The sequence below is a fragment of the Ostrea edulis genome, chromosome 5 (assembly GCF_947568905.1).
Source record: "Ostrea edulis chromosome 5, xbOstEdul1.1, whole genome shotgun sequence".
NCBI lineage: Eukaryota > Metazoa > Mollusca > Bivalvia > Ostreida > Ostreidae > Ostrea > Ostrea edulis.
The window spans coordinates 68,990,495-69,005,494 of NC_079168.1; the positions used below are offsets into that span (position 1 = coordinate 68,990,495).

Genomic DNA, 15,000 nt, shown 5'->3' on the forward strand with positions numbered 1-15,000 from the left:
TCATTTTGATTCTGCATGTGTTACAAACTGAGTCATTTATACACATTATGTAAAATAAGATATGTGTCTACCTAGATTGGTAGTTACACAGAATCAAACGAACAGTGAAAAATAATTGTACTGCACTCACATAATGGCTTAGATGTGGAGATAATTTTTAATACCTTATCCTATCTGGAAAGTTTGGTTTGATGAAGTTAGCCTCTGCAGCATGTCTGATACACACAATATCAGATATTCCTATGGCTTCTAGATGGCTAAACTATATTTAAAAAACCCCATTGATTAATACCATCATTCAGCACAAATGAAATACTGAATACAGGGAAATATTTGCCTCCATTTTATTGTTGCCCTCATCAGTGGGCAAATTAAAGACTGGGCAAATGTATCATGAGACAGAGTTATCTCTCTTTTAACACAACTGTGTCCTTGGCAAGCATTTTTAAAATGGGGGCAAAAACATCTCCAAGTTTAGAAGGGCAAAATAATGATAATGCAAAAATAACCCTGAATACAGTATATGCATTTGTACACAAATTGAGTGCAATGAAAAACTATCACTCTGCTTTTCAGAACACTCTGTATGACAAATTTACGTAACAAATCAGTGAAAATATATTAAAAAGACAGCTGATTTGAAATTACTGGCATGTACGACAAATCACTAATCTAGATTCACCACAATTCATACGTAATTTCCTATTTGTTTGCTTCTCATGATAATAATTGTATGTGTACCTTGTTTTTATTAGCTGAAGCATAAGGTCCAAGGTAAAGGTTAGGTACAATTTCCTGCATTTCTCTTCTCATGGCATACTCCCAGTCCTTTAAAACAAATATACAGGGTATTTAAAACTGCATTTTCATTAAGACAGAAATGTTTTTGATTGATACCAATGAGAGTTATTTAAAGCCAACATTCCCATGTTGTAACCAGGGCTAGTGGGAATCTATCATTTGCTTTAGGGGTTTCTGTGGTTGCAGGTTTGTGCAACCACTTGTGTAGATTTTGTGGCCTTTCACTGGGCAAAAAAGGCCCATGCATTATTTGCTAAGTTCAAGGTTCATAACTCTTAAAAAATAGGTCAAGAAAGTCAAAACTCAAACTCTATCTGTAACCCATTGATAAAAGTTCATGAACAAAGCAGGGATGGTAAAAAAAGTCCACAAAATTGTCAAATCCCTGAAATTTGCTAAGTTCAAGGTCAATAACTCTTTCAAAATTGGTAAAAGAAATCCAAAACTCAAACTCTATTTGTAACCCATCATGTCCCATTGATGTAAGTTCATGAATAAATTCTACATTCATTAGTTGCTGGGTTATTAAAACGCAGTATTAAGTCTTCCCCGGAAGACATGTGTCGCCTGCTAGTTCATTCTATATGTAATATATCACGTATAATGTTGAAAAAGTAAATTACTCAAATGGTTTTTGTCAGTTTAATACTCCTTTTAAAGGTTTTGAGAATTACTAAACATTCTTTAACGATAACTTAATTGAAATTGAAATTGAAAGATGAGACATTATTATGCAATGGAATTTGTGGGAGAATCTGTTTGAAATTAAGACATTTATTAAATGTAGACTGAATGAAAACATATGTTTGAAAATATGTATCAACCTGTTACTGTGCTCTTCCAGACAATGGTAATAACCATAAGTAATTATCTGTTGGGTTTACTGCTTAGTCTTGTTGTCTTTTTATATATCCAATTTACTGTTTCAAGAAAAATCATAATTAGTGCTGTTCTGAAATCACATATACTGTCCTTCAGTATGGGAATTACAAATACTGTCCTTTTGTACATAAAAATACTGTCCTTCAGTTAATCATAAAATAAAATCTTCAGCAAAAAATTTTTTTTGCTGTAAAAAATTCTAAGTCCCGGCAAACAGGAAGTTGATAAGCGACAGATTCGAAAATGTCTTACACAATACAGTTGGCCACACTGATGCTCTGTGCCAAATATCAGGGAGTTGCCCCATGTGGTTCTAGAGAAAACTGTGACAGAAATTTTTTGTGACGACGACGCCAGACGACGACGAATAGTGATCCCTATATGTCGACACTGCGTGTAACGCAGGCGACACAAAAAAGAAGGGTAAATCAGGCCAAAATTCAAATCAGACCAGTATTAACCCATTAAGCATCTCCACAATTCACCATTTTTGGGATGATGCACTCCAGATTGTGTTTAGTTCTGCAACATTTTTGTAATACAAAAGGAGCTGTTGAACACGAAGGTCATATGGGGAAAGGTAATTTCTAAGGAAACGAGGGGGTGATTTATATTCAGTCTTTCCTGTCCCCCTCGTTTCTGTACAAGCCTATAATAAGTATGTGGAAAATGTTTATTGCATCAGTCACATTTTGGTTCGATATTATTCATTATTATAAATCCAACTGACTCCATTCAATTCCACACTAAATCATTTCAAATACAACATCTTTATATAACCGGATTTACAAAATGAGATGACGCATATATGTGTTTAATAAAGTAATTGTTTATAAAGATGCATTATTTGAAATGATGATGGTCATCATCGATTTAGTGTGGAACTAAATGGTGTCAGTTGGATTTATTTGCTGAAAAATAATTCATGGATTGACTTTTAGTATGTGTATGGATGGATACTTATGGTAAATAGCTAGGGATGCAACGGGTACCCGAAATAACCGAAAACCGCGAGTCGTGTTGTTCGGGTCGGGTTCGGTTCCATTTTTCCGTATTTCGGTTCGGATTTGGTTTTTAAAATAGAATCATTATTAGAAATCCATTTAAACGAAATGTCGTCAAAATCCTCAAAGGTGGCGGTATTTTGATCAATTGTTAAATGATGGCATTGTAGACAAAACTGTAAATAATGACAGTATATGTAAGATATGACAGACGCATTGAAAATACGCCACAGGATCAACATCGTCAATGACAAATAATTGAAAGCATGGATGGAAACAAGTAGAGGTGACAATGCTGTTTCTAGTACCATGGATGTCGAGTCTAAACCTCAGTCCACGTCCCCGAGTAATTATTGAGACAAAATACAATAAATGTTTTTGATTTTAACAGTATATTAGATTTTTAAAATAGTTATATGGACCCGAACCGAAATACCTGAACCCGAAGTAAAAAAAAATTAGAACCGACCCGACCCGAATTTTTTTGGAACCGTGACAGCCCTATAAATAGCTCTGTAGAGCTAATGTTGTATTGTTTTAACCATGTCCGACTTTAAATAAAGATTATTTGATTCGATTATGGCAAGTTTTTGGACAATTCAAATCAGATGTGACCTGAAATAATATCGAACTAAAGCCCGACTGATGTGGTTAACATTTCCCACATACTTTATACAGGCTTGGACAGGAGTCTCAGGAGAGACCAAATAGAATTTACCACACCAGTTTCCACAGAAATTTGGGAAAAGACCTTGTGGTTCATTGTAAAATAAAATTACATACAGTTGCAATTATAATGCATGCATTGCCATATAGTAAAATATCTAAAAATGCACAACAAAAACACAACCACCATATACGTTTTGTAAACAAATGAAACGTGTCTTCCGAATTTTCTCCTAAAACTGATTAAAATATCATTTTGTGATTAAAAATCGCCATTCTTTTACTGACCGCCTCATCAGGTACTTACAACAATCTCTTGCGCTGGTACAGCTGGAAATTCTACTTCCATTTTACTAACATATTTACAATTACTCAACAATGACGATTTGTGGTGTGCATTGTCCCTGTCGCTTTCATTTTCATATTTTTGTTGATCTGGATGACGTCATCAACGGTCAGTACATGTTAATTCGTACCATAACTATTTCAATTTTCAAAATGATATAACTTTCCGATGCACACTACACATTTTACTTTTGAACACTCAATCAAAACACAAAAATATTACTTTTGAAGGCATCATCCGTTTCTTTTATTTACTGTACACAAAGGGGTACATGTATCTGTATACGAATATAGAATGGACGACCAACTTAAAGTAGTTTCACTTTTAGGAAGACATCGTAATCTGATTTCAGAGTGTCAAAGACCTTGTTTTATGCTTATGCTCGTAGTGTAGGAAACTGATACTTCACTTATTTGTTTCCTTGTAAAAATATTCCATGCCAGACTTTACTGAAGTAGAGCATTTGGATTACATCGATCATTGACAAGGCTGCCTGGTTTTCATTAGAATCACGAGAATGGTGTCTGCCGTGAGCTTCTTCAGTATTTTTTTATACTTCATACTATTGTCAGTTGTTTGCTTAGGTGAGGAATTACTACAGACTGTGACAGATGAAGTGTTTGGTAGAAATTACACATACTACCAAATCAGAAGCCGAGGGCGTCTTCGACTGGAACTTGTGTCGCATGTTGGAGATGCTGACATTTACATCTCGGAAAGTGACCCACATCCTTCAGAAGAAAACTATGACGGAAAATCCTTTACATGCGGTGTTGATTCTGTTGAAGTGTCTTCCACCATGAAACGACCTATCTCAGTCAGTGTGTTTGGGCATCCTTTTTATAGTGTGTCGAAGTACAGCTTGTCAGTATTTGAACTCCCCAAGGGAGAAGTGGACTATGCAACATTAGATGCCTTATACAATTCCAACGCAGACGAGGCATCAGAGGAAAATCATGACCCACGGGTATCTCATGATGACCAGATACCTAAAGATAGTCCTGATGAGGAGTCTACATTGTTGACCATTGCCGTAACAATTTTGAAAATACTGTTTGACATTCTCTTATGAATTGGTAAAACAAGAATGCTTGAATATGGACAAATAGTCTTTGTGTGTGTCAGTGTGTGTATGTGTTTTATTGCCTCTACTTGAGTTAAAGTTAAAATAAAACTGTACATATTAAAATTCTCTTGGTAAAATAGTCATTATTATATAATAGTGTAATTTTGTTGTAGACCGACATGTAAGATTCCTACTCTGTATGATGCACTTATTGTGTCACCAGAATGATCACTTGATAGTAAGTAATCTGGAATACCCTCAATACAATATTTACTCTAGCGATTTTCATTTGTAACTTTTACACATTACAGTACTGTAATGAATTACATGTTAATACAGCAACTTGAAGTCTTATGATTTTTATCTTCAATTAGAAATCATGATAGTATTAATTAAAAATGTACCACCACTACAAAATAAAGAAGAGAAAATTACGACATTGTAAGTTACTAAGTTGTCAGCTTCATGAAAATTGTATTGTTGTGCAAATCATTTTACATGTTCATATCATGATGCATATCATATTGTGAGGTAGCACTCACAATACTCAGGCCTACTGGTATTTATTATACCCCCGAACTTCGTTCGGGGGGTATATAGGAATCACTGTGTCTGTCTGTGCAGATTCGTGTCCGGGCCAGAACTTCTTTGTTCTTTGACTTAGGCATACCATATTTGGCACACAGGTGGATCACCATGAGATGATGTGTCATGTACCTTCATGACCTCCATATGACTTTTACCTCAAGGTCAAAATTAAAGGTTTTTACAATGGATTCGTGTCAGGGCCATGACCTCTTTGTTCTTTGACATAGGCATACCATATTTGACACATGAGTGTATCACCATGAGACGATGTGTATAGGTTTATGCCATGGATTTGTGTTCGGACTATATCTTCCATTTTCTTCAACAAAGGCATACCATATTTTCACACTCAGGAAAGAGGTAATTTATACCTATTAACAACACCCTTTGGGAGATTGGGTACGTAAGGGGGGGGGGGGGGTATTCTTAGTGAGCATTGCTCACAATACCTTTTGTTATTGTTTTGATTTGTGTCCGACACTTGATTACATGTAGTGCTATTTCTTCAGATGTCTGTGGAATCTAGTGTTTGATAAGCATTTTTACCAGGGTTGTGGATTGACAATTTTTGCTGAAATAAACTGAGCACTAGACCTTGTAACCGAAACCCTGGGTTCATGCATCAGCAGAGCACAATAAACATATGATAGCAAAGGGGGGGGGATGATAGTATGACAAGATTTAGCTTGAAAAATATGACTTTTCATAGCCATACAACTACAATTGATATCCTTATCATGAAATTCTGTAATGCATGGCTCCACTACAATTATTTTTTGAAACACAATTTGTTGTTTTATGTCTCAATGGAGAGGGATGTGTTTTGTGTATGATATACAGATAGAGAGTGACAGCCTTTAATCCAAGTTTTAAAACTGGGGGACAAATACTAGTATGTACTTATTGATAATAGTGCCAATTAAACAATTCAAGATATTGAGTGGACGGTATTTCCTATGTCCAGAGTGGATTGACCATGTGACCTCAAAATCAATAGGGGTGATCTACTCCTTAGGATGTACAAGTGTACCATGAAAGTCCAAGTTTGGTGTCAATCAAGCAAATGATTCTCAAAATGTAGGCAACAATATAGTACAATGTCCAATTTGACCCTTGACCTTGTGAATTCAAAATCAATAGAGTTTATCTACTTACAATGAACCAAGTTTGATGTCTGGCAAGGGTTCTCACGATATTGAGTGGACAGTTAGTATTTTCCTATGTTCAGAGTGGATTGACCATGTGACCTCAGCTGTTGGTATACATTAAACTGACCATATCAAGAATAATTTGTTTGAATTCGGCCATTAGATTAAATATGAAATTATCATTTATTTCCTCTTCTACACAGGGTTGGGCGGTTAAAACCGCCCCCGGTTTTAACCGTCCCGGTCAATACTCCCTAAGTGGTCAATTGAGATTTAAACTGTCCATTTTCCCATTTTTGTACATTTTTTGCAAAGAGAAATTAAGTCTTTTCATTATAATATATGGATCAATTGGTAATCAATAATTTTCATTAGATAATTAGATGTAATTTCAGAAGTTTAATATATTTGGTTTACTGAAACTGTGATCATAATATCTTCATAACTATAAAAGAGGGTCACATATAGCATAACTAGACAATAGGATCTGCTTATACATATACCTGGACAGATTAAGAATAACAGGTAGCTGGACATTAAATACACACAGTGATTTAATATGAATTGGGTGACAGGTGCTGTAGATAAACAATGTGTTGCAATGTACAGAGCAGGAGATGTACCTGAGCACAGGAAACAGAGTTGACAGGTGTTACTCTGGGACCAGAGAGAACCAGTGTACATGTTATTGTTATGAAAACATCACCAACACACCCCCTCAAATGTTTATTTAACAGTTAAATTTGAAACAATCTATGATAAACTAAAGAATTTGAATAGAAATAGAAAACACTTCCCCCATCATACTATCTATGGCTTCAACAAAACATAGTTTAGGAAATACCACAATTTTCCTCTCACATGCACTTCTTGACCTGCTAAGAGACACAATCATGAAGCCTAAAGATCCTATTTGGAATTTCTATGATATTGTTGAGGACAACAACATGTAAAGACTGCAATGCTGTTGTCAGTGCCAAAGTAATATGGCTACAAAACAGTTTTTAATTTTTACAATAAACTTTTACATCTTCCCCAATTTAACAGTCATTTACATTATTTATTTAATATTATGACTTGCAAGTATATTATAAACTGATAGTGCATGTTATGAATTACAGTATTTACCATAATGGCCACTGAAACATTTAAAATAACCAACAACACACACTATAATGACCAAACAATTTTCAATCAACCAGTATTGACCGGTTTTAACCAGTATTGACCACTGGCCTGGTCAATACTCATATTGACCACTTTTTTGCCAACCCTGCTTCTACATGAATGATACTTTTATCAAATAAAGATGGTGGTTATTGATTTTAATTTGAGCTATTCTATTATCAAATACCCATAAACTTGCAAAATTTATGCCTCCCTGCTGTTCGGGTAGTTGCACGACGTCTGGTAATCATCCCTTAGGCGAACGCAGCGATAAGCATTTGTACCCACCGCATGAATACAAAAACATTTTGTGTCTCACCATGTGCAAGAGTTCAATATAGGGAAACAACTATTGGATGACTCAGTAATCGCATAAAATGGATGGGGACCTTGATCCACAACTACAAATCATTCCATCACCATCAACTAGAATAACACCAAAATTATTATGCAGCCAATATAGTATACCAATGGAGAGATTACCAATAGTCCAGACCTTTCCTCTTTTCATAGACCTTTACAACTATTATCAAAAAAATATTGTGTGGAGATTTTAATTTCTGCGAAGTACTGGATAACAAATAATTGGTAGAGGAATTGCATCATAACTTAGGTGCCAGCTGCAATACAGTAGTCCTTCCTGACTTTCAACATGCTGATATTTCCCCCTAGAATGTTATATATATATATATTTTGACTGCTGATAACTCCGTTTACCTGATCAAGATATAGGGCTCATGGCGGGTGTGACCGGTCAAAAGGGGATGCTTACTCCTCCTAGGCACCTGATCCCACCTCTGGTGTGGCCAGGGGTCCGTGTTTGCCCAACTATCTATTTTGTATTGCTATTAGGAGTTATGAGATTGATCACTGTTCGTTATCTTCACCTTTCATACATGTGTGTGTGCATATATATATATATATATATATATATAAGACCGGAAACCCAACAACACCCTACTTTCTTGAAGTCTCGGATCTAAATAGAAAAGAAATTTATAAAAGCACTAAAAAGACATCCGTCTTTAGACACACTTACAACGAAACCATTTTTGATTTTCTTAATTCAGTACGTCAGTGTATCATTCTTGTTAACAATGTAGTTATTAATATTTGTTGTTTTTTGTGGTATGTGATATTTGTATTTGTAATATATGTCTCTTGATAAAGACGCGGGTTGCATTGAAGGTTAAGATAATCAACAGTGTCGTGGCCTTTTCAGTACTTTTATATATATAATATATATATGTGTAACCAGCGCGTTAGACCGCTCAACCATCTTGCTTAGATGGTCTTACATGCTGCTAGATTTGGTTCCGCAGGTCGTGAGTTAAACCCCGGGTAGGGGCAAAAGTGGGTATCCAAATAAAGTGAAATTTTCTGTGCTTTATATTAAATATTTCTTCACAGTTATGTTCATTTAAGAGTTCATTGCTCTTTCCATGATTTATATATATATATATATATATATACACACACACACAGTATAACTTTTTTTTTCTGCGGGTGCAAATTTTTGCGATTTGTCTCCAAAATATGTACATGTAATTTTTGTGATTTTAATTTTTGCGATTTCACACAATGACAAAATTTTGAATGACGCTTTTTTTTTTATTACAGGTAGTTTCTAACAGGCATAGCAAAACAAACATTTATATTCAATGAAATATTTGAAATGTAAAAACTGCACACACACACACACATATATAAAACTATAGCAGGCTTCTTTAAAATGATTCCACTTGCATGGTTTAAAACCTATATACAATGTTAAAACTACAAAAGAGCCATGTTTGCAGGCAGAAGTTGTGAATGCTAATGATTCACGAGCACTGGTCACTACACCATAACAGCTGAAAACAAGTATTACGCAATGAAGCATTAAAATTGGGTTCTACCTCAAAGAGGGGCCTCGCACAGGGAAATTTTAAGCCCAAGATTGAATTTTTTGCGTTGGAGACTGCAGAAAAAACCCAGTTATACGATATTGGACAGGTGCATGAAGTATCTGTACAACATACCTTTGTCCTGTTAGTAAATTAATCAACAGCACGAGATTTTTTGGAATATTTATTAATGCAAAATTGAAGTAGTGAATCATGATCAGCACAATACTAAGTATCTCTGAAAAGTACAAACTGCACATGAATTTACATGATGATATCCACTTCTGGACAACAAAATTAAGTTTTTTTTAACACTGTGAATCATTTAATCCACTTTATTTCCACTTCTTAGAGGCCATAGTCAATGTACAATGTTACTCACAATCCACAAACAAAACTGTCACTCCGTTCAGGTACTCGCATTTCACTCGTGGCACATCATACAAAACACAACACAACATGTTTACTGTTTCTTGAAACCTTTAAGAATGGGGTAAATATTGTCAAAAGCTTCATAAATTTCTTCTCGGACTTTGGCTCCTGGAAAGTAGATAAGCAAGGTCAGATTAATGAAGACACACAATAAGAGGCCCATAGGCGTTATCAGTCACCCGAGTATCACCAGCCTATAAAATCTATAATAATTTTTCTGTTCTACATATCTAAGCTAAATTCTAATATTTAGCAGAAGAAATGTAGAAAACAAGATGTATTCTTAAAGACCCAACAAAAATACCATATGGTTTCTTCATGGATCACTGGATGTGGCCAAAGCTCATCTATAGTCATTGTTATTTACCTGGCCAAGACATCAGGGTGCTGTGTATACTTCTGATATACACAGGACTCGTCTCAGGGCCCTCTGCTGAGTTTCTATGGTCATACTGTTGGAATAATGGTTGTATTCCTAAGGGTATCTGACACACAGTCTACAACCCCCCCCCTCTCTCTCTCTCTCTCTCCCTCTCTCTCTCTCTCTCTCTCTCTCTCTCTCCCCCTCTCTCTCTCTCTCATTGACTCAATGCATAATTTTTGTTATAAAAGAGGTTTAAAAAATTTATAACAAATTTAAATTATTTCAATAAGTTACAAGTTTTAGAAAATTGTATTAAAATTGCATTGTATAGAAGTCTTTTTTTAATTGAATTATGAGAAATTAGCAGTTGTGGACAGGTCAATGCTATAAAAACTCTAGAATACAGGGCTTCCTCAAGATCTAAAGAATGCCCATAGGTACTGGCTGTTATCATTATCAAAACACCTCTCTGTGGTAGCTCTAGACCAGTTTCTGCAGATATCACTCCCCCTGAGATCTATTGTTCAATGTTTGATTGACAGGCGACTTACAATTGATCAGGATACAAGTAAAATTTGGAGGTGTTAACTTAAAATTGGGTCTTTAAAACACAAATACCCCCAAAAGTGCCCATAATGATGAAAGACATTACATGATATCTATAATATGTTATATTTTAACACTATGTGACCCAACCTAGAGTCAGAACCCAGGGATCCTGAAATTACAATTTTGGTACAGGCCTTTTACCTTTATCTGGTGTAGGTAAAATTATCGAGGTAATGAACATTAACCGTTATTGACCACCTCATGACTTGGAACCTCTACCTATGGGGTTGGCTAAATTTCCTAAATGAACTGTTCCTAGCAAAAACATTCTTATTTTTAATATCCAACAATGTTTAAAAACATCTTAGTGAAAAAATGCGACATAATTTTTTGCATACTTTAAAGAAAGGCATTGTGATTACAGCTGTCATTTGATTGACTGTAAGATCTTAATGGCAATCCATACTGCTCTCATATATTGAAGGATTGTTCTCTATAGTTCATACTATAGAACTAAATTACTAAAGGGTCCGTTTTGCTAGGAACGGCTCAAATATGCATTTAGGTTTTATATTATATCAGCAAAATTAAAGAAGTCTTTCATATGATATTTAATCATTATGACTATTTTGGCCCCATTCTGGTACCAAAATCTCACCCTTGGGAGGGCTATTTGCTCCTTCTATATACAGTAAAACATGCTTATAAGTGAAGTGCTGGGGACAAATAAAATTCATTATATCTAGTGAGTTCATAATATGTTTAGAACTACTGAGAAATAACAATCATTTTGCTCTAAGCGTGAATTCTTTATAAGCATGTTCACTGTAACTGTCTTTTGGTCCCACTCTGGAGTCAGAAACTCTACCCCAGTGATTATAAAATTTATGATTTCAGTAGAGGCCTTCCTGCTTGACATGGCTATGAATTTAGTTTCTCTTGCAGGTGTGTGGTTGTACAGAAGGTTTTTGAAAATTGGTCAATTTGGGCAGTTTTTTCCCCCACTCTAAATACCATGGGGATGCAGGAGTCCTGAAATTCTCAATTTACATCCCCCTTGTCCCAAAGATACTTCATACTTAATTTCAAAAGAAATGAAGAGTAGTTATCAAGAATTTAAATTGTTTAATTGTTAACACATGACTGACAACACACAACGACGGACACAGATCAATAGCAATAGGTCACCTGAATGACTCAGGTGAGCTAAAAACATATTCCCATGCAATGTACCCACGTTAGAACTTGTTTTTTACAAACTGAAGACAATATGTTTGATTTATAAGACAACTATACACTACCAAAAGTCATATTGATTAATTATTCAGATGATGTTTCAAGTTTTTTTTAAATACTGTCCTTCAACATCAATAAAGAGTCCAATCCAAAGACAAAACTGACCTGTAAGTACAACTTTTCCTGAGACAAAAATAAGCAACACAATGCGAGGTTTCACCATTCTGTAAATCAGTCCGGGGAATAACTCTGGCTCATAACTGTTAGGATCAAATACAAAAAAAAATCAACAAATGTCCTCATTATAAAGTCAAAAGCAATGCATTATCTAACAACTTTTCATACAAGTGAATATGTCATTTTATGACCATACCTTGAAAACTGACCATGGGTCAGCACCAAACCCTCTAATCTGATAGGAAATTTTACATCACAGCTTCCAACCATGTTCTGTATTTTAAAATCCAAAAATTTTGCCTGAAAAGAAATTAAAAAGAGGTTATACGGTGGTTGAATCCTTTACCTGGGTTGAAAAACCTCAGCCAACAAAAAGCAAATATAGTGGCCATATTGAAATAATTCTGATCATTCCAAAAAGTAACATTATAGGAACACTTGCAATTAGTGTAATTAGAAATGTAGACATTCTGGAGCAGTAAATTCTGTCTTAGCCAATCAAGAGCCATGGCTGTTATATTCAAATTTAATTGTTCCAAAAAGTAACACTTACTTTTTTTTTTACAAGAAATTTTGTTGCAAGTACATGAATGGTGACTAAGGATTAAGGCTACAATAATTCAGGTACACCTCGATCTAATTTGATTTTTGATTCTCAAACCTTCATTCAAGTATCAAATTTGAATTTGCTTTCATATTAGAATATAAAACACAAAGTTAAATTCAAAAATCAGTATATGCACCCAGGGGTGCATGAGCCGAGTTGTATGGGATACATTGTAAAGTTAGGAATGATGTGGCATATTTATAATTGTGAAGAACTAATTTCAGTTTTAAACTTTTCGAGTTACTGTCCAGAAACCATATTTGTCTGAAGTTTTCAATCTATATTCGGTCACTGTGACTTTGACCTTTGTTCTCCAAAATCAATAGGGGCCTTGCTTTGCTGGTATCCAACAATATATCCAAGTATCATTTGATTCGGATTTAAACTTTCTGAGTTATCATCCAGAAACCAAATATTTCTGAAATTTCATTCTATATTCGGTCACTGTGACCTTGACCTTTGATCTATTTTCTCCAAAATCAATAGGGGTCTTCCTTACCTCGTACATAACAATATCTGTAAGTATCATTTGATTCGGATTTAAACTTTCTGAGTTATCATCCGGGAACCAAATATTTCTGAAATTTTCATTCTAAATTCGGTCACTGTGACCTTGACCTTTGACCTATTTTCTCCAAAATCAATAAGGGTCTTCCTTACCTGGTACCCAACAATATCTCAAAGTTTCATTTGATTCGGATTTAAACTTTCGGAGTTATCATCCGGAAACCAAATTTTTCTGAAATTTTCATTCTATTTTCGGTCACTGTGACCTTGACCTTTGTTCTCCAAAATCAATAGGGGTCTTCCTTATCTGGTACCCAACAATATATCAAAGTTTCATTTGATTAGATAGTAAACTTTTCGAGTTATCATCCGGAAACCAATTGTTGACGCCCGCCCGCCCGCATCACCAAACCAATAGCCGAGTTCAACTTCGTTGCAACTCGGCTAATAATTTTAATGTGAATATCAGTTATTTTAATCTATTTACTCCATACATGGAGCGTAATTATCAATGTACAGTAACAAAATTTACATTTTTCTAAACTAATTTTTCATCTCCTTGGAATGATGAGTTCTGGTATGATCTCTGAAACAGGTTTAAATTTTACATTGTAGAATACACGTACTATGTATATCAGCCTGGTTGGCCTGGTGGTTAGATCACCTACTAGAAATGCAAGGATCTCTGGTTTGATCTCTGATTGATCCACAGATTTTTTCTCTCTCCCCCCCCCTTTTTTTTTGTTTCACCCAATCAAAAGCCATGATAGCCATATTGACATTTAGTTGGGTGCATAAAGTAACAACAACACTTTTATACCCGACACAGTGACTAGGTACGCAGCCAAGCTGTATAAGAAGGATGCCAAGTGAGGACAATAAGCTGTACAGCCAGGTAAGCTAAAAATCTAATCTATTCCATTGGTTTCCCATTATCTTGCTTGACTATGTTGAGATATGCAAAAATAAATACACGACACATGTATCTGAACACAATGACACTTACAGCAAATCCTAATTTTTGAACAATCCTTGCATATTTTCTTGCTGCCAACTTGGCTTGGTCTTCACTGTTTAATGCAAAAATTAACATGTATAAAACAATTGTCATAACTAACAAAGCTGTAAAATGAGTATTTACAACAACAAAAATCTCACTATATTACATATATTGCATAACAATTATCATGACTAGTGATGAAACGATTGTCACCGACAATCGATTGTTGATCGTGTTTGGCTCTTCGATTCTGATTATCGATTCTATTTTTCACAATCGACTGTCACCTGTACACTAATTAATTTCTAATCCGAGATTCATCTGACTGTTAATCCCACTTTTATATCGAGACATGTGCAGGAGAGAGTCAGAGTGGACTCAACATTGAAAAGTGGGAATTCAGTGACACCAGCTAGCGTGTATGCTGCACATATATCCATAAAACTAAATAGAAATAACCCCCAAAATAATAAATATTTATTAACTACATGTAAATACCGATTATATCGATCATTGATCGATACAGTTCTTCCGATTATGACCGATTATCGATTATGAATTTTTTCCAATTTTT

General features: G+C 35.0%; 2 protein-coding genes across 2 annotated transcripts in view; one reads left to right on the forward strand and one right to left on the reverse strand.

Moving 5' to 3' along the window:
• LOC125649042 (TATA-box-binding protein-like) overlaps nt 1-15,000 on the reverse strand; it is a 50,969-nt gene that overhangs the window by 27,029 nt on the left and 8,940 nt on the right. The window contains exons 4-9 of the mRNA XM_048876257.2: nt 14,433-14,496; nt 12,509-12,612; nt 12,301-12,395; nt 10,087-10,094; nt 742-828; nt 165-262 (exon numbers count right to left, since the gene is read on the reverse strand). Coding sequence (XP_048732214.1) covers nt 165-262; nt 742-828; nt 10,087-10,094; nt 12,301-12,395; nt 12,509-12,612; nt 14,433-14,496 — 456 coding nt within the window. The remainder of the gene's footprint in view (nt 1-164; nt 263-741; nt 829-10,086; nt 10,095-12,300; nt 12,396-12,508; nt 12,613-14,432; nt 14,497-15,000) is intronic.
• On the forward strand, nt 3,987-5,199 carry LOC125649038 (UPF0669 protein v1g209471-like). Its single transcript, XM_048876252.2, has one exon. The coding sequence runs from the start codon at nt 4,217-4,219 to the stop codon at nt 4,769-4,771; it is 555 nt and encodes a 184-aa protein (XP_048732209.1). The 5' UTR covers nt 3,987-4,216; the 3' UTR covers nt 4,772-5,199.